The 20713-nt window shown below is 38.1% G+C and overlaps 1 protein-coding gene across 9 annotated transcripts in view; it reads right to left on the bottom strand.

Moving 5' to 3' along the window:
* The window catches only part of THSD4 (thrombospondin type 1 domain containing 4), a 347378-nt gene that overhangs the window by 303421 nt on the left and 23244 nt on the right, over positions 1-20713 (bottom strand). For all 9 annotated transcript variants that reach the window (XM_075505878.1, XM_075505877.1, XM_075505879.1 and 6 more), the window contains 2 exons: positions 17571-17640; positions 1611-2053 (listed from right to left, as the gene is read on the bottom strand). In XM_075505878.1, the coding sequence (XP_075361993.1) occupies positions 1611-2053; positions 17571-17640 (513 nt within the window). The remainder of the gene's footprint in view (positions 1-1610; positions 2054-17570; positions 17641-20713) is intronic.

The raw sequence follows: 20713 nt of genomic DNA, 5'->3' as shown, positions 1-20713 counted from the left end.
TGCAACCTGTATCTGTTACGCTGCACAGCTGAGAACAAAAGTGCATTATAGTAAATGATTAAGTAGGAAAACAGGAATAAAAAGAAAATATTACTTTTGTCTCAATGCAGTCATGTTAACACTGCTACTACAAGCCTGCCTCTGGCATTCTCTGAATTTTTCTAAGGTCATCAGTGCCATATTGAAGTTATACTCAATAGGCCTAGGCTATCCATTTGCATGGGTTTGAAAGAGAGACAAAGCAGTGATTAAAGGAAATGGCCAACACCTAGGAAGACAACATCTGAACAGCTGGTCCCACTTTTTGAAATGTATGCTTCACCGAGACAAACAGGAAGCTAACAGGTTAATTTCTATTTTCAAATATTCTTTCAGATGGAGAGAGTTTCTTGCAGGGGCTGAGGATGTCTTTATCACCAGCAACACAGTCCTACTGTCTTAGTCCAGTCAGGCTGGAATATTGCCTCAAGGTAACATTCTTTTTTTTTTGTCTGGGTCAGCAAGATGTCTTTAAAAAGGGAATTACAGTTGACTGCTTCACCTAAGAACCTGAAAGAAGCAGATGATATGAAGGAGGGTTTTTTGGTTTTGTTTTTTGGGTTCTTCTTTTGTTTGGTTTGTTTTGGGTTTTTTGTTAACTACCACAAAAAATATCTCTCCATGCATCTCCCAGAAGAGCGCTGAGAGGGAAAGAGCCAGAGAACTGCTGGAATATATATTCTGAGGAAAGACAGACAGAACAGAGACTTTTCAGGAGCACTCCCTCCCAGGGGATCTCCATGCCCATCCTCCTCAGTTTCCAGAATGGAAACACATCTATTTTCCTGTCATACATATATAAAAAAATCTGATAGATTGGTATCTAAGAAGAGAAAAAAGTGTTTCTCCAGAAATTGGAGAATGAATTGGAATTAGTTGTAACAGCACAGTTCCACCCAGCCTTAAAGACTGAACAGCTAATATTATGAAATTAATATAATCATATACAGTGTTTAAAATATTCTATGTATTAAACAACCACATTTTTTAGTTTCATCAAACAGGAAATTTTGCTAAAAGAGGTGGTGGAAAACAAAAAAGGGAAAAGAGAAAACAAAAAGCCCATAAATAGAAACTCTCTGAAAAATACAAAACAAACCTAGAGTTTTGACTAGGAAAAAAGTGAACAGACAGTTGGCCATTCTTTAGAAAAAAAGTGATGAATCTTTTTTTCAACCAATTAAAATCAGAATGGCTGTTGAAGTTAAAGAATCCAATTATAGAGCTGTTATTTGTTCTGATTTTCATTATTACAGTGAAGATGGACATGTCAAATGAGAGTGTAGCAGGAAAGGAAAAATATCTCAATAAATCATAAAACAAATCTTAAAGGGAAATAAGATAGTCTGCTTCGTATAATTGTAGAATAATTTTATCTGTCCTTGGGTATTATCGTATAAGTAGTCAACAGGGAGGATAACCTTCCACAGAAGATGGTAAACATTGCAAAAGTCAGCCTTAGCCTTTAATAACTTTTCCATAAGTATTAAAAAATATCAGCTCTAATCTGACATGTCATTTTTCAGATACATCGTTCATACCAAGAATAAAATGTGTGCATAGACACATACCTCTTTTCCGGCCTGGCGTTCTGCCTCTGGGACTGGGAATGCCTGCTGCCTCTCAATGCTCCTCTGCTCAGATGGCTGTTGTTATGGCCTCCGGAAGAAGCGGAGGCCCGAAGGCCAGCCCAAAGCTGCTCTTCATTCCTGTGAAGTGGCACAGATGTACGGATGGCAGAAATGACATGGCCAGGGTACGCAGTCAGCGAGTCCTCGTGGTGGCGGGAATTCTGATGAGCAAGAGTTCTCTCTGAGGCCGGGTACTGCCGCCCTGGCCTTCGGTAGCCCCTTTCATGGTAGTAGGCTGGGAGGCAGGGCCGCGTTTGCTCCATCACACCACCGCTGCAGCTCCGGGAGCAGGCAGACCAGGGGCCCCAACTTCCCCACATGCCTGGGATTCCTGCACTGCTATCCTCAGATGCATCTCTTTGCTCTTCTATCCTCTGGGGAACCTGTAGACACAACAGATTGACTTAGGAACAAGAATTCACACTGTAATACCAGGAGAGCACTAATATCCTTTTTAAGCCATTCACGCTGCAGCCACAAGTGAAACTGAATGACATAGGAAGTAACTTGTCTTATTTATTCCCTGTCAAACGGCTGCCTATTCTGCCAGTATAGGAGGAGGTCTCCTATAGCCATCAACCATTCAGACCAAAAGTAATTTTTGGACTATCTGGACAGGAATAGATTTTCTTTAGTTTTCAGCAATGGAAACCATTGCGTAATGCAAGTCTTGGAAATGTGGAGATTGAAAACTGTTATAATATTAGCAAAGTCAGAAAGTAAGGTCATTTTTGGTGACGAACTTGGGTCAACAGACACTGGCTGCTCTCTTCCACTCTGATGCCTCAACAATGGAGATTGCTAGTGGTCGCAGTAATATTTCAGGAATTCCCATCTAATGTGGAACTTTTTAGGAAGGCAATAAGACGTGAGAGGACAGGTTGATTTCCAACCAGCCAAAAATACTGCAATAGTTAACTCTTATATTACCACTTTTCCTCCAGCCTCCCTATTAATGCTTCAAGGAAAAGAGCTACTCAAGATGACCCACACAATCCTACATTCACAGAAATACCCATCAAATTCAATAAAAGACAGGACAAATTGTTGGTCTCGGGTGTTCAGTGCCACTTAGCCCATGCTCACCATTCAGCAGCACAGGGAAAGCAAAACAAAGAACAACCGCAAAGAGAGGGGTTTTTTCTCTTGAAGGAAGCTAGGAAGGATTAGAAAGGGCAGGGACTGTTACTGTAAGGAGAGTTAACCCCTCAAGCTGTGGCCAAATATTTAAATATCCTGACCTTGTGGTTGGCAGGGTATGAGCACAGCCTAGAAGTTACAACCACCCATCTCCATCTCCTTGTGGACTTGTGCCCCAAGCTTTACCCATTCCTGGAGCTAGATATAGTCAGGATTTCTCAATGTTTCACACTGGGCAGAGTGCTCAACTTTGTTGCACAGAAATTAGATCCATTTTCATTAAACGCATAGTTTTTCTGTTGCTCCCCTTGTCAACCAGCTGAATCACAAGTTTTCAAAGCAGGCTTCCAATGTCTGATTCTCACAATTATTAATATGCAGAACATTCTTTTAAATGAGCATCCTTTAATAGTTTATTTATATTCTGAATAACCTTTGTACCAACAAGCACACATGCATATCAATTCAATTAGGAGACAAAAAAGGCACTGTCCACAACCAAATGCTTGCCATACCTCTCCAGCCCTATTCAAGTGTGTAGCTACCTCAAAATGAGCTTTGGAAAGACAGCCTTGTCTGTATGTCACTCCTCCCCCTTCAAAGGATGACCTCCTAAAGACATAACTTCCATTAATAATTTTGCCTCAAGCATTACTGTATAATAGCAAAAGATTAACATCCACATACTTTGCCTCTAGTCACAGATAACATGTGCAGTCACTAACAACTGCAAATCACCTATGCCAGTGAGCATACATTACCGATCAGCTAGCTATTAACATGGCAGGCTTTGGTGGAATGTCGTTTGCAAACATGGGTTGAATACACCATTACAACACAAAAAGCCAAGCCAGTGCAGCGTTTGTGGTGCTGCTGTGTAATAGTCAGTTGTGGTCTACATAATCTGAAACATTTCCCCCTTCTGAGGCTGCTCTCACACTTTCATCACCAACCACAGAAGAAACTGCATTTAATTATAACTTGGGAATAATAAAAAGCATCTGCATTAGTGTGATACGTTACCCATTTCTCCAACGTTATTTGAAAACAGGAGCAGATGTCTCTGTGTTTAATATGTCTTTTTTCTGTGGGTACCCCACTTGGCATCAGCCTTTTAAATCCAATAGCCTGTACAACCTAATACTGCATAATGTCAAAATTATGAATAACATACAACAAGGTCTTGGTTTCTGGCTGTTACATTTGCTTTCATATCCAATAACAGAACACCACTGGCTCACAATTTGACCAACTAAACAAGCTATTCTTCAGTTTGTGATTTTTTCAGTGAATATTCAGTGTTCATACTTACACTACACATTAATGTAGTCCTACCACAGATATAAAATGATAACGGTTAAACACCGAGACACTCTTCTGGTCTGAACCCAGTCTGCAGTAAAATTTACTTCTTATAAAACTAATAGTCCTTTGTTATCAGACAAGTCAGGTTTCATTTGTCTGGACTACTTCTTAATCATTTCTATGATGGTTCAGTACACCTTTTTTTTAGAAGCCAAAGACACTCATGCAGGCAACCACTAAAATCTATTAGTCTGCAAGCAACTGAAGTCACCACTAATATAAGAAATATCTCATTATGCAGAAATAGAAACTGATATAATAGTGACAAGTGTTGACCTGTTGCAGAGAGAACTTTCTGGTTGCCAAACTTCATTGCAGCAAGAATTGTTTCAGATAAAATGATACTTTAAATGACTGAAGGCAATGTAAAGTAATTTCACACCCCTTAATCTTCAGAGTAAAAGAGTTTTAGACACACAAGAAGGTTTAATCTAGCTAGCTAAGTAAGAACATAATAATAAAACTAACCAAAAAGTAACAATATAATGTCTTATACTGACATCAATACTACTTAGTTATAAAATGACAAAATTCTGAGACTGGAATTTTCAGTAGCAAATCAGGTTATGCACTTTCATTTTTAATTAAGGTCTCTGTTTTCTTACTTTGAGAAAGATGGGGGCTACAGACAAATCTTTAGAGAAGATGACATGTGATTAATGACATAATCTACTCAGTGAAACCTACTACAAAAGACTGAATAAATTGAAGCTGCTTAGCTTAAGGAATGGAAAACCTAGCGGGCAATAATAAGTCTTCCAAACAGTTTACATAAATAAATACAAAGAGCTGTTCATTTTCTCTTTGCAGCAAATTGTTCTCCATGTCTATAGCCAACACACAAGTAACAGTGGATTTAAATCTAATCAGTTGAACCAAATTAGCTAGTAGGAAAAACTACTTAGTGGAAAGGCAAACAAAGCACGGGAACAGATTGCCTGAGGAGATCCTGGCACCACAGAAGCCCATCCTGAACCTCTACCAGGAACAGCTAAGGTATAACTGATCCCTCCCCGGGGCAGAGGAGCTGAACTACAGGACCCACAGGTCACTTCCCATCCTTTGGTCCTGTGATTTCCAAAGTACTTTGTAGCCTGTAATGAATTCTACCACAGCCCTAGGATATAGCCCAGTAATTACAGGTAGCTACAGGAGACAGCTGAAGTATTCCAGCACATCTCAGAAACACCACATATTCAGAGATTCCTGATGCTAGGTCCCTCCTCCTCTCCCTTTAAAAATTACCCATTAAACAGCACACTTTCTAAAAGGAAGAGTTTGAGCCTGCACTGGGGAACAAGTGAAATGCATACTGAATTTTCCTTGCCAAGTTAAGTCATGAAAGTAATTTCTTTAATAGAATCACATAGCCTGCAAAAGGGAGAGCTCAACTAACCCATTTAATCTACTTTCCCATAGTTTATGATTGATTCCTTCTCTAGGTGACCTAGTAATATTCATTCTAACTATAAATGCACCATCAAAAAGATTTCTATCTACTGCAAGTTAATCAACAACCAAATATTTTGCTCTACAAATTCAATCTATTTTTCCCCTTAATTTCACCCCATAATTCTAGTCCTTTCTTTCTTTCCTATACATTTTTCAGTTATTTGGCAGGACAAGGTTTGTAATTGGAAGTAATACATTTCACTAGGTACAGTTGTATAGTAAACAATGTAAAGAAAAGTAAGACAAGCTTTCAGGTGTGCAAGCACTTGCAATTTCTATATCTGCACTAACTCCTATCAAGTTGCTATCAAAGATTCTATAAATCAGAAATTTTCTTCATAATGACTGTTATGCACCAAGTATCTTCTGATCTGTCACTTTTCTAACAGTGAGTGGCAAACTGAATTGAGGCTAGATTTTTAGAAGGGTAGTTGCAGGGTCACTCTTCTTCCTTTACATATCAGCACTCTGCATCCCTTTCTGTTCTTTCCCCCCAGTTTTCTTGTATTTTGCTAGTTTGCTACTTTTGTAAACAGAAGCTGCCTTACATACAGGTTTATTCTGACAGTTGTCTTTTTCAAATTAGGCAGAGTTTCTAAAACAATTTGTTGGGGTTTTTTTCCAAAAACATCATTCATATATAGAATAAATATATGAGGTCAGTGTGTAAAAAGTATATAAAGACTAAAACTCCAGAAAGGAAGTACTTTATTTAGTTGTCATTCCTGTAGCTTTAGCCCTACGACAAGCATTGAATCTTTCCTCACTTTTACTATATTACAACCTTAGGTCTTATTGAATTAAACATGCTACCAGTAGGTTGACATAGATAGCATTTTAAATAGAAAAACAGTTTATCTTGAATTCATATAATTCAGCAATTACTCTGATCCTGATTCAAAAATTCCAGCAAAAACTAGGAGTGCACAAGCTATTGAAATACAATGCATATTTCTAGTACCGCCTCTGTCAGAATTTAGAAATAAGATTCGCATCTCAGGATTTCAGCAGCAGTTTGAAACTATACTATGGAAGAAACTATACTATACTACTACCACCTGAAGAAGAAATATCACTTGAATTGAAAGCCACAAATATTTCAAATGTAACTAGTTGTGTGTGAAGACAATGACTGACAATGCAGTACTGATCTAACAAACACTGGTTTTAAATACTGTAGGATACTTCATCCTATTAAACTATAGTTATGTACAAATTAACTGTTCAGATAAGTAGGGAAAAAAGCAGATAAATCAGAGGCCCATTTAACCCAGTATTATGTTTCTGACTGTGTGGAAGAAGCAAAGGTTTAGGGAACAGCATAAGAACCAGGACACGCTCAGAGACATCCACAGGCACTCTGCTTCCAGCTAATCAGTAATTTAAGGGCCTCCTTCAACTAAACACCATATTCAAATTGTTTTTCATAGCCACTACTGGACTTAAATCTCCATGAATACAGTTAATACATTTTTTAGCATATTTCTTATCTTGGTTTCCAAAAGATTGTGCTTTTTTACCTTGAAAAAGTGCTTCCTTTTCCTCTGATTAAACATGCAGCCTGACAGTTTCATTGTCTCCCCCAAATTTTTTCATTGTGATAAACGAAGAATGATCATTCTGTGTTCTCCTTCACCATAGCATAATGTTTGATTTGAAATCACTAACGTAATCCAATTCTGGGATCTCTCTCTGAAATTCAGCAGTCCTAATCTGTTTAGTCTCTTTTTGTAAGGAAAACAGGCCGGAGTTTGGACTGTCCTCATTCTCAGCACCTTTTCCACCGCTACATTTTGACATGGGTGTGCAATGCTGCATACAGTACTCCAAATGTGAATTAATGATGGACTTTCACAGTAATAATGATCATAATGCTTGGTGACAGTACATGCCTTTTAATCAGCTACATAATTAAGTAAGCTGCTATAGCCACAGCCAATATTACCAAGTATTTTGCAGATACTGAGCATGTTATGGCAGTCCAAATTCAAAACTGAAAAGGGATACAAGACAATGGCAAGCTTTAAACCTGGAGATATCTAAACCAAATCAGACATTTCTGGTTTTTTCCTGATTTCAGTTTAGATACAATGATGCTATATTTCATAGATTTAATTTCTAACATGTTATCGCATAATTCTTCTTCCTGGTTAAATGCCATGAATTTAAATGGATTCATGAACAAATTAACTACATCATATTCCTAATTCTACATCTGAAAGGGATGTAAGAAGCATAAATGTATGTTTTGTAAGGCTTTATGGTATTACTTTCACCCAAAGGCAAAGAAATAGCATCCAGAAGAACATCCAGAAGAACCTGCTCAGAAAAATGCTACCAATGGTATTCACTCAGTAAACTCATATTCATGTGCTGGATGCAAAGTGGAATTAACAGAAGCCAGCATGCCATTTTCTATTTTAAACTACTACTATCATATTTGTCCTGTGCTTCCCAGAGCAAAGACCCCTAACGCTATTAATATTCCTCAACACCCTTCAGGCTTTAGGCATTTTTTCACTGTCCCTTCTATGGTCTTTCTTCTCATTACGCCACACATGAGAACCCATGCTATGACACCAAACTGTCGCCATCATTATTAAAGGAGTGTCAAGGCACTTGGAAAACATGACCTTTTCTTATTTGTTCCATTACCCCAGGGTCGCACCTCCTTTATTTTATAGTTCTGACTGATCAAAGATTTTGCTAGGGCACAGCCTGTCACAGAAGATGTTCATGCAGCTTTTATCACAGCCAGGCTCAGCCTGACTGAGGATTCAAAAAGCCAGTATAATAGTATATTGTTATTATTAAAAATGCATATGTCCTTATTTGGGATGAAATGAACACAGTATTCTCCATGAACATTCGCCATCTTATTATAAAATTGATCAGTGATCAATCCCACAAAGTAAAAGCTATTCTTTGCCCTCTTAAAATTTCAATAGTGTAAAAACAAAAGCAGGCAGACTCACAGAAACTAGAACTGAACTGCAGTTCAGAGCACAGCATGCCAAATTGTGAATGGGCTGAGGAAATTATAGTTTAGTTTTAGAACCTGTTCAAGTGTAACATTATCGTATTCCCCTGCCAGTGTTGTAAACACATCTATGGAACAGGTTTAATTCTTTCACCAGTCTAAGCATCTTAAAGGAATATTCTTCCAGTATTAGCCCAGCTGATTTCCAATAAAGGCCACACCTATACAACAACAACAACTTCCCAGCAGAAAGTCTTTACAGTCCATTTTACAGATGTTCATTTGCAACAACCATATTTTTAATGCCTCTTACAAGAAACATGTGGAACATTGGTGGTTTGATAAAAAACAATCTACCAAGAAACCCTAAAACTTGCAGATAACAACTTCTCAGATCTCTCAAGGCTAGCAGAAAAATGGAGCAGAGGCCAAACAAAACATCATGACACAATGTGTACATGTCTGCCTGGTTAGTATGCTCAGCTATTTTAATCCTTCAGTGCATTTTGGAAGCCTTTAATCAGAGATGTAGTAAACCGTTTGAATTTTACAGTACGTGGTAAGTGTAAATATTACCAGCTTAAACGATTTGGGTTTCCGTTCTTTGTATAAAAATTCTGTCTGAACATCTGTGCCTGTGAAGATTAAAGGGCTAAAAAGCCTGGAAATAGAAGACCTTTGTATTCACAAACCACTGAAGGGAGTTACAATGCCTGGAAAGCTTAACTGCCCCTTCAACCAACTTTGACCACATCTGAAGAAACTTTAACATTATTTAAATAGTCTAGAAAGTAAACAGCTCTGAAAAAAGTTCAGAACGGTTTTTGTGCCAACAGAGCTTGAAGCTTCCTCCAAGTTTGGCTAATTTTTTTCACACCAAGACCACCTCCATTGTGCTCTGTGAGCCTAGTGTTTTAAGGCAGAGGTTTCTTTCCATTTTTCTGTGAGACCATTAAGTACTTTCAAGTAAACAGATGGCTCACTCCTGATCTCACTTCTACCAGTTCTATATAATCACTCCTTCTCTACAGTAGGATTGCTTCTGATTTACAGTAAAGATGATAAGCATCAGGCCCTCACTATATCACAAATTAGGCTTCTTTATTTTAATAAACTCTTTCCTCATCATTGACTATCATCTGTGACCCAAGTCTCTCAGCTTGTACTACCCTAGGCCTTTTCCAGGTCAATCACCTTCAGCTGTGACAAAGCTGTTGCCATTCTATCATATTTCTACACTTATAAAAATTCTTTGGGATCCACATGTGGTGGAAATATGCATTTTATTTACTCAGTAATTGACATAACACCTCTCAAGATTTCCGAGTCATCCACCCATCACTCCAGCAGCAGAGAGGACAAGCATCATAAAATAGAAAGCAACATTCCCTAACAGAAGAACTCATCTGTGAATCCAAAAAGCTTCTCATCTTTATCATTGCTCTGATCCAAAGCCTGGGACAAAACTAGCATGCAATACTGCTCTGAAGGAAGATGAGAAGCTTAACTATGACCTTGTAAGTTCACCTGCTCTGGAATCCAACTGGAACAGAGATCCTTTCATTTTTTTCAAAGAAATACAAAACAAGCTTTAAGCCCCTCATACTCCGAGCTTAAAGAAGTCAGTATTTTTTAATTAAAAAAAAAAAAAAAAAAAGTCAGAGGTCCATGATAAAGCAGGTTAAAAATAAAAAAAACATTGGCCTTGATTTTTCAAAGAGTGTATTTGCATAAAATAATGTATCCTTATCCTGTCTCCTTTCCCCAAACAAAGAAGAATTTTATTTCCTAACTATTTTAATCCACAACATGAAGGACAGGGAATTAGTAACAGTGCAGAGATAGCAAGAAAATTCTTTCAGCTGTTGTTCTAAATATTCTGTGGCACTAAAAGGCTAATTTTAAAGGAAAAGTCTTGGCATGGACTAAATCATCTATCCTGTTTCCTAAAGATCACTGTAATTAGAATAGCAATGTCGTTAGCTAGAAAGGCTCTATTTTACCAAAGTTTCAATGAATGCAACAGCACATATATCTATACAGTTAAGGTCAAGCAACTATGCTGAAGGCAAGCAGATATACTGACCAGTGGAAAACTGCAAGAGGAATATGGACTACATTTCAGTTGGTAGTGTTTTATGGAACTGATGTGTATGAAAATACAATAATAATGGACAGCAGTTATCTTATAAACAAGAAAAACATTACAAGAAAAAAGAAAGTGTGACACCTGCAAACATTTGTTGCAAGGAACACATACACAGCAGCTGTACGCAGACACATGTTGACTAAGCTGCTCTACTAAAATTCAATTTAGTGTACGCAGCCCAGCAGGACAGAACCACAGTAACTTTGCAGTAGGCCTGTTAGCAAGAGCCGAGTTCCAGCTGACAAGTCCTGGACAAGTTATACATTTCAGTCACTGTTGACTTTAGGACAGAGCTTCACCCTACCTGGATTGCAAGGAAGAACACATCCTTCCATTACATGCTTCTGCTTCTCAGGATATGTAAAAGCAAGGTGGTGACCAGCTGCGGTGGAGATCCCCTGGTACTCCTTAGAACTATTAGGCATTAGCCCTGGTGTCTTGGCCAAAAGCCAAGCTTAGATATTAACTACTTTGTCTAACTCCAATTTCCTCCAGTGTTTCAAGGATATAGTAGACTTGCTTCATGCTTCACATTTTACTCTATTAGAGTGTGTTCAGATGTATTAGGCAGCTGTATCCTTTTCAGTTAACAGAATAGTGATTTTTATGGGGTGTGGCAGGGTAAAAGAACAATGGAAATGAAGAAACATTGCCATTCGCTGTCATTATTACAATATAAATGAAGGTGTAGGATCACATTTATACACAGAATTTCCTATATGAATCCTAAAAATGGTATCATAGATTTAGTAACCAAATTCTTATCACTTGAAATAGTACTCTTAAAGTTATCACCCTCTCTGTACACTCTCCCTCTACCTTCCCACTTACATCTCCATCATCCTCTTTCTACAGCCCAGTAGAAGGAATCATTCCTAGCATCTTAAGCCCTTTGCAGTAGTGCAGTGTACTGGAGGAAGCAAGCAAGGTTGCCAGGGAAACCAAAGATGGAAAGACAGAAAGATGAAAAAAAAAAATCAGTGGCCTACTTCTTGATGTTTTCAAAGACAGAGGAGAGCAAGACCAAAACTAGTCTCCTTGCTTTTGCCCCTCAAAGTAGGTAGTTCAATTAATCTAAGCATATGCCAGAATTCCTTTAAGTCTTAGCATTTCATTTTACTTGTCAAATATAAATGTTTCATTCCTAGGACAAACTTCAGGGAGGTACATGACTGCCCAGAAAAAGGTCTATCCCACAGCAAACAAATGTAGATGTTAAGCAATTTAAAAACTCTAGATAAGGAGGCATGGGCACAGGCAAGTGGGGTAGATGCAGTATTTTTAATCATCTTGTCCTGAAGCAAAGTGCAAGTGCATAGATCCTCATGGTCAATCCACAGTGACAGATTAATTTGTTTAAAAGAACTTCTGATAAGCTCCTAATTCAATTTCATGTATTCTGCCAATGCAATCAACACAGTGTGATTACGTGGTGGATCTAAGGAGAAAAAGGAAAACAGAGGTAACTTAGAAATTACTCCTTCTAGAGGTAAGGAAAACTTCTGTGTCCACTGAAAAGAAACAAAAAAATACCAACCCACACACACAGAGCTCCAACCAAACCAAAAAACTCACCCTCTCCAAAAAAACAGTATACTACAGATAGGAAAGCTGCTCTGAAGTAGGTGCTAATTGTAGAAATTCCCTTTTATAAACAGAACTGCTGTTTGAGTACCTTGCATTGCTACTCGGGCTACATTTCCATAAGCAACTGAACTGCTCTAACAGCTCACTGTGACCAAATGAGGGATCTTGACCACCTTTCCCTTCCCCCTGTTCCTCTCTTTTCCCTCAGCTTCTGCTCCTGGTCCTGTTCCTTACTTCTCCCAACTTACGAGTGATGACCCTTCAACATATTCGAATCCAACACAAGGGGGGGGGGGACACGACACACTACAAAAGAAAAAAAAAAAAAGAAAAAACACACCCAAAACAAAACGCAACACCACACATCTTAAAGCATATTCACCTCCAAATTTTGTGGGGAGTATAGTCACAGCCACTTGATACACAGCTGCTTTTCACAGAGACATTGTGTGTCTGATAGAAAGAGATAACATCCAGTTCATTTCTTCTTTAATTTAGAGCCAGCATGAAGAAACAACACTAAGCCCAAACAGGCTCAAAATTCTTCAACAATATTGTACTGCCCCAATGAAATACTTGTAAAAATAAATCCTGACACTTCTTCCATACACTGAAGATTAGTTTGTTAAGATACTGTACCTCCATTGCAGTCAACACTAATCTACAACTGAGTGACAAAAAGATACGCATAAATTCAAAGCAACTCCATTGTTTCAATGCTACTATTTAATGCTGTAACAGAAGCAAGATGTTAAATCAAAGCAATATTTACGTCAGAAATTTTATATGGACAAACTTCACTACTATTTACATTACCAATTTTACTAAAATAAACAGGGCATAAATAGAACTACAGCTTACTTTCTTAACACACCAACATATGATTAGTTAAATATCCACCCAGGAATGACTTCTGAAAAATTGGGAATACAGACTTCAGTGGTTGTCTGGGATAAGGGCTGTTATGTTTCATAGTTTAACCTTCTGTTCATCACAGTATGACACTTATCAGATAAGGTTAAATAATATTTATTCAATAAAATAAGCATAGGGAGGGGGAACAGAGAGCTTGACTGCATGATGAGCAGCAGGAGGGCTGTTCACATGTCAGTACTGATGAACAAGGAAAGTTAATTGTTCAAATATTAAGAAAGATTTCAGTTTAACCAGTTTCAGACAGGTTGGTTGATTTTTAAACGCAAGTGGCAATTATTTGGTTTCACATAACATTTCCTCCTTTTTTGCTAATATTGATGAATATTTTGGCCTTATGAAGAAGTACACTTGATATTCAGAAATTATATACTATGAATGAAGAATAAGTTAGATCACGAAAAACAACCTCCAAGAAGCTACTGACCAACACTACAACCCCTGCAAGAAACCATAAAAGTCTTTTGCATAGGAATTTTTATTTCTGTCTAATCAACATACCATGTTTAATGTATTTGTATTACTGGCCAAACCTATACTATTTACAGAGATAAGATTAACAAACAGAGCAGTACCATAAGCTCAGATGCAGGAAGATGTAAAGATGCTCTTTGTTTTCAGTTTTTGTGCACATCTGCCAGGAGAGACAGCATTGTTTAAAGTAAATAAGCACAAAAGCTACTTCTATATAAAAATCAGGTAGCCAGGTATTTCTGAAACTAGAAATTCTGTATTGGTCAATTCTGACTTTGTATGACAGACAAGCTTCCAAGAATTTAATTCCAAAATTACAAAATCTAAAAGCAGAAAACATTGCCCAGTCAAATGTTTTCCCCCAAAAAAATTACCTTCTTGCTAGCAAGCGTTCAAAACATTTTTACTTTAATAGCCAAGCTTAACTTTCCCCAGAGTAACAAAAGAAAGGGAACTGAAATGGAATAGTATTGCATTTAGTCTAGGATGGGGGGGTGGCTCCTGAAAGCAGAAGAATTACAGAATAAACTGCAAATGAAAAAAAATAAAACTTTCCCATTTGGTCCTGTCATCCCCCCAAGTATTCATTCCACTATCTGCACTTCCCTGCTATGGAAGTAATTTGGCTCATTCTTCTAGCTAACAGTCCCCAGGCTGTCATGCCAGAAATGGATTTTTGTGTGTGCGTCTGAGGAAAGCAACCTGCTGAGCTCTGCTCTTCCAGATTTTGTTGATGAAATTTACCTTAAAAAAAATTTTTTTTTAAATTGCTGCTTGATAAGATAAACTTCTTTCTTCATGTTAAAGTCCTAAACATACGCCACTAAATCACAAGTAGATAAATGGTACGTTAAGTAGTTCTAGTGCACTGAAGCTAAATAAAAACTCTTACAAGTAAGAGCTGGGAAACTACAAAAAGATTTTTGTTCAAAAATCTACATTATGTCAGCCTCTCCGAAACTAGTATGACCTGAAACATGGATTCCAGGAAAAGAAGAAACAAAAGATTAAAATCTAGCAAGATTTTAAAACAAACTGAAAATAGTATTTCCTGATGTTTTTAAGTGTTCTCAAGTCCTAAAAAAATCTCAGCTGAACTGTGGGTGTCCAGAGGCAGCTACAACTGGATTTCCATCAACTGCTTGATGGAAATGGGGATTGTCCTGGGTTTTATCTCATTTTCCCAAACGTTTTAATGTAAGAAAAAAACCTAGATTATTTGGAAATATTTTAATGAATTAGCCAAATACCCAAGTTCAATTCTCTGATTTTATTTCCTTGTCCATAGTTTTCACAGCAAAAATAACTATATGCAGGGTGCACAAGACAGAATCCAAACACTCTCCAACACTGCACATTCAAGCATCAATCATACACACATGCTTAACTTTAAGCTGCAAAATAAACACACAATAAGGATTGGGGTATAAGCTAATGTTTTATTAGAATTCAGCTCTATTTACTCAGTTTCTACATACTGTACCCTCTGAGTGTGTATATGAAAGTTACCAAACACCACTTTTGTTATTGACTACATTGTTAAAATGACATATTGTTCATCAGGTCCTTCTCTCCTCCCCTCCCTTTCTTCAGGCAAAACCAACCTCCTCTCACGTAGAAGGAACTTTGCCAAACAGCAGAGAGATCTGTGCAGCAATACACACAAGATGCTGGCTAGAGATGCCAGAAAACACACGTCCAGGTTACTGCATAAAAAGAACGGGAGCAACTTCCAGAGCTACAAAGCTGAGAACTCACAGTCAGTTAGAAACATGTCTGACTTGGCCTTCAGAGCTACTAACAGCCCCTCTTGTCTGGAGCTCATAGGTGGGTCAGAAGATTTCTGAAAAGTTTAATAAATACAGACTTCCAGTCTAAACACAGTTTGGCATGAATAGAATCTTCTACCATAGTGTAAGAGCTGAGAATGACAGACAGCCTTGGAGTCCGTACGAGATCGTCACTAGGAAACTTCTGCCTCTCTTGTTTTCAGTAAAAAGAACAGCTCCAAGGTGGTTACCAGGCCCCTTAGTGCCATGCCTTCGTTTCCTCTAACTAGTACAGAAGACACTCCAGACCCGTGGCATTTCTCATTCAACTGAAAACAAAGAATCTGATTTTATCAAAATTAATTCCGGAGCTTCACAGAATGAAGCAATTGTTTCTCTGACTTACTCTATTTTAGTTAGTAGATTTTTTCCCCTAAGGCCATTTGGAAACTGGATTGCAGCATCTCTCCACTGTCAATGTGACAAAAGAATGTCTAATTAGGCAAAGTACTGAAAAGAGAGCAGCAGCATGACCATCTCAACTACACAACAAAATGAAGAGATCTAAAATAGGGAAAAATACTATGTTGTGCTCAGGTTTACAATAGAGCACTTGGGCAGCTTGAGAAATGCTGCAGACTGGACCATGCCAGTTTCAGACTGCATCATTACTGACCTCATTTAACTTGTCTTACAATTAGGCTGAACAGGGAGTTGAACACGATAGCTATGTTCTTCAGGAACTATGGCTATCGGACAGCTTCAGGTTTGTAGTTGCTACCTATGGAGCTACTGTCCAAATAATTTTTTACCCTAAAGACAGTGGCACATGCACATAAAAAAAGGAAACCCCACAAACTTGCCTTTTATCTCCTTTAGAAAGTACAGTTTAAAAATAAATATGCATCTTGCATTATTATTTAAAAATGTATAGTAAAAAACAAACTTTTTTAAAAAATAGGTTATTTAAAAACCTTTAATAATTAATTGGTGGTATCTGAATAGCAATTAAGAGATGAGAACAGATATAAGGTCACAGACCATAAAGAGATACAAGAGCATTCATGGGGTCTCCCCTCACGTCTCTGGTAGAATCAGCAATACCTACACATCATTTCTGACAAACATTTGTCCAGCATATTCACAGAGACCTCCATCATGGAAATTCTAAACGTTATCCAGTCAATATGACCTATTCTTCTTTATATCCTTACTGTGGATATAAAGTTTCTTCTCATCTACTCCACCACAGACAGAAAGAATAGCCTTCTCTTCAGCACACATAAGTATTTGGAGATTATATCTGCCTCCCCCAGCAATCTTCTAATCTTTAGACTAAACAACCTGAATTCATTCAAACATCCCTCAGAGGTAAGATTTTAAAACCTCTTGAGGATAATCACTGCTGCTCTCTGTTTCTCTCCAAATTGTCCACTACTTTCCTGAAAAGCAGTGCAAAAACCTAACCTAAGTATTCCAGCCGAGTCCTTACTAATGCTGAGCAGGATGGAAGGTGTGCAGGCTTCAACCCTTCTTAGGCATGCCAGTGTCTATGTGAGTGAACCATTCACAAAAGCACAACAGGAAAGTTCAGCAGCTTCCAGTTCTGATCTCTAGCAATTTAAATCTAGCAACAGAGTGTGGTTTGGGTCCAACTTCTGTTTCAGACATCTCCATCTCTGTAAGAGAAAGAGCTATCTATGAGCAACTGCATGCTTCTCCTAATCACTCCATGTTTGAGCTGTGCTCTCACTGACATGAATTCTTCTTCCCCTTTGCCTTACATGATGAAAATGCTCCATAGCTTGAGTAAGCTGACAGGGACCTATTTGTGACCTACAACACTCCATACAATTACTCAGCTAATTAACCACCATGAGCCTCTTTTAACGAAGTATATATTTATATTTAAAAAAAAAAAAACAAACCCACACACAAAAGCCACATTATTCCCAGAACTTTATTTAGATTGTATTGCTTTATGCATCTTACTCTAATGTTTTCTGCATTTACCTTTAATTATACAAAATCTGAATATTTCTAATACTTACCTTTCTGTGTTCAATTGAAGGCTGTGGGATGACAAACTGAAATCCCAGCACTGCTAGGGAACTGAGAAGTCTGAAAAAGCAAATGGTGAAACAGAAGATATAATTACCACTAATACAAACCACGTATCTACAACCTATTACAGGGCTTCATACTGCAAGAACTTATTTAGACATCACTAACCAAATACTAACCAATACTAACAATACTAACCAATACCATTACTAACCAAAGCAGACTCACTAAACTGTATGAAACATTCTTATGACATTCTCTTCACAGCAGGCAGTACCAGGTACACACATGTATTGTTCTATCTATAAAGCAAAAGTGCACCAAGTAGAATCCATTGATAGTATTTCACATAACTTTATGTTTAATTTAAAATATTTTTGGCAGTGCATATTTTAACACCTCACCATTTGGTGTCAAACTGACATAAGCTTTGCAAATTTTCTAAAGTGCTAAGTAAGAATTCGCCCATCTGTGGACTAAGTCTACTTCTAGCTCTGGCTCCTCATTTTACAGATGAACACTCTACCTCCAGCACATAGGAAACATGCAAAGAATCACCATGATTTTGCAGAAAATAGGTTCTTCCCCAGCTGCCTAACACTTGTGGAAATTGAATAACCTAATGGGCACAGAAGATGGAAAGTAGCGGACACAGCTCACCAGAGACTCAGGATAAGCAGCCAAGCATCACCCCAGTCCCCACATCTTCAGTCTGAAAGGAGTCATAATGGGAACCAAGCCAAAACAAACTTTGTTCTGTCAAGCCTCACCACCGTAATGACTCCTAGGAGCCCATTACAAGTTAGGCTCAGTTAGCTCAGTCTTTTGTTTGCTATAATTTGCACTGGGGACTAGAAGGTTTGCCCCCTTCTAGCGAGCCCCTTCATCAGAAAACACAGAAAGGTACAAGAAGTAGAATCAAGATATCTTTATTTCTACCAGGAGTTTGACTTTTCCGTCTACAAAGAGGATGCTTCGAAAATTCTGTAAAGGGGAAAGCTGCTAATGATTTGCTCAATTTCAATGCAGAAGTAGAAATGATAGATTTGGACACAAAATCCATCTGCAAACTAATGGACCAGACAAAATCCAGCTGTGCTTCCTACACACAGCTCCTTCCTTTGCTCCTTCCACAGTAACCCTTTAAATATTTCTCATTGTTTCAGGTATTTTCAGAGACAGACCTCCTAAACGGAAAGAGGTTTTTATATACTAAGCATTTCATTACCACCAATGCAAATATTCTTCTACTAGGGAGAATGTTTTTCTTGAGTTTTCTGTGTTTGTTCTTGCTAACATACTGCACAAGGAACCAGTAGGTAAGTATTGATTGCACATAGCCTATCATCACCTCATCACCATGGTCTATGCCCCTCTCTCTCAAAGCAATACACCATTCAAAGGCAAGAAAAAGTCATTACTTCCTTATCACCCCCTCACTTTAGAAAAAAACAATTAAAACACTTTAAAAGTCCGTTAGAAGGAAGTATTATATTTCACAAAGCTATCATTTGTGATAAAGCAAAATACAGAGGAGGTGGCTGAAATCAGAGCCAGTGTAAGGCACTATAAAGAAACCACAGTAAGAGTCAAAACGTGCAGTTCGGAGCAAGGCCCAATAACACAGTGATGGATGGAAGCCAAAGGCATGAATGAAGAAACTGGTTTGCCAATCACACCTGAAATCAAAGGTGGAAATAGAACTCAGACCTCCAAACTGCAAAACAACAGCATCAAGTCTGTCTTTAGCTGACCTGCATATCCCTTTTTCAAGTGCTCAAGTGATCTCCTAACTTTTCTCAATGAAAACATGACAAGCTTCCAAGTAGGTGGAGCGCAGTCTGTGACAGGCCCAGCCCACATCCTCTGCAAATTATATTTAACTTCCTTTTCAGAATCTTCCTACCTACTCCCTGCTCCCTTATGGCTTCTGCTCCCTATAATCCCTCACAGCACATGAAAGAAAGTTCAAACTTTGCATAAGGAAATGAATGCTTTCATCCTCAACAGGACAGGATTTTTCTGATCAGTCTTAAGAATTACAGATTTCCATGCGTAAATTCTTCTGAAATCATGCACAAGGTTGGGATTTCTGAACTGAGTGAGAACTGTAATCTTCAAAGCAAATTACTTACCAGATTAAAGTTTTCAGTTCTAAAATGCAAACTTTTAGTATATGTGTGATTACTCTGTGCCAAGCTTTTGCTGACCATAGTTTAATGAGGCTGCACTGTAATCACCATCTCTATGTACGTGCTCAAGGACAATGAAGCTAGTAAAGTTCGCTTTGTATCTGCAATTGGATCTCTCAGAAACAATGGTATCAACCTACATTTCAAACACGCAGGAAATCTGCCAGGAATACTTAAAGCTATCCCAAGGTAAGCCTCTAGCTTCAAATCAGTGTGCAGCAATTTAATTTTTTAAATGTTATTTTCCTCGGTAGCTTGCTTTGGCTAACTCCTCTGGACTAGGGTTTTTCATTTGTCATGCTTGACTAACGTTAGGCCTCCCAAGCTACAAAAATAGGCTTCTTCAATTTCAGTGGGTTTGTTTCAGGTATTCTTACCGTGCAGAAAAGCCAAAAAGAACAAGTGCTCCTCAATATAAGGCAAAACTTTTAAAGTATACATGAACAGGTCCGGTACCAACTCCAGCTGATTGATGGCTGTTTAACTCAGGCCTCTGTGTAAGAACCTTGCTGGTACAGCCCATGCTCTCACAGTTATGGCACTATTTCAAGCAAAGTACCTAGTTTAAAGCAAAGTCAGGCTTTAAACTGTCAGTCTATCCAAGTTGCAAAGAGCAAACATGCTGACTTTCTTTTACTGGCAATACCAATTTCTGTTCAACTGGGAGGGTACAGAGCAAAGTGAAGCAGTATTAGCTCTATTAGCTACTCTAGGAGTAGCAAGAAAAAGTTTGCTATTTAACACCTTTTTTAGGAACACCTCTCAGAGTTCTTCCTTTGTCATTGCAGTGAGTATTAGCTCTCCATGAGTGAAGCTAGAAGGTACCAAAATAGATTTCTTGCATAGTTGCTGTCCCTTAGTAGTTGTATTTTATGAAGAGTTATCATGGTCAGCTGTGGATAGTCCAGATAGGAGTGCAAGTACTTTAGCCAAGTGGT

The sequence above is a fragment of the Mycteria americana genome, chromosome 6, assembly GCF_035582795.1.
Source record: "Mycteria americana isolate JAX WOST 10 ecotype Jacksonville Zoo and Gardens chromosome 6, USCA_MyAme_1.0, whole genome shotgun sequence".
Lineage (NCBI taxonomy): Eukaryota > Metazoa > Chordata > Aves > Ciconiiformes > Ciconiidae > Mycteria > Mycteria americana.
The sequence above is the reverse complement of the archived record's forward strand: the minus strand, read 5'-3'. Positions and strand labels throughout refer to the sequence as shown.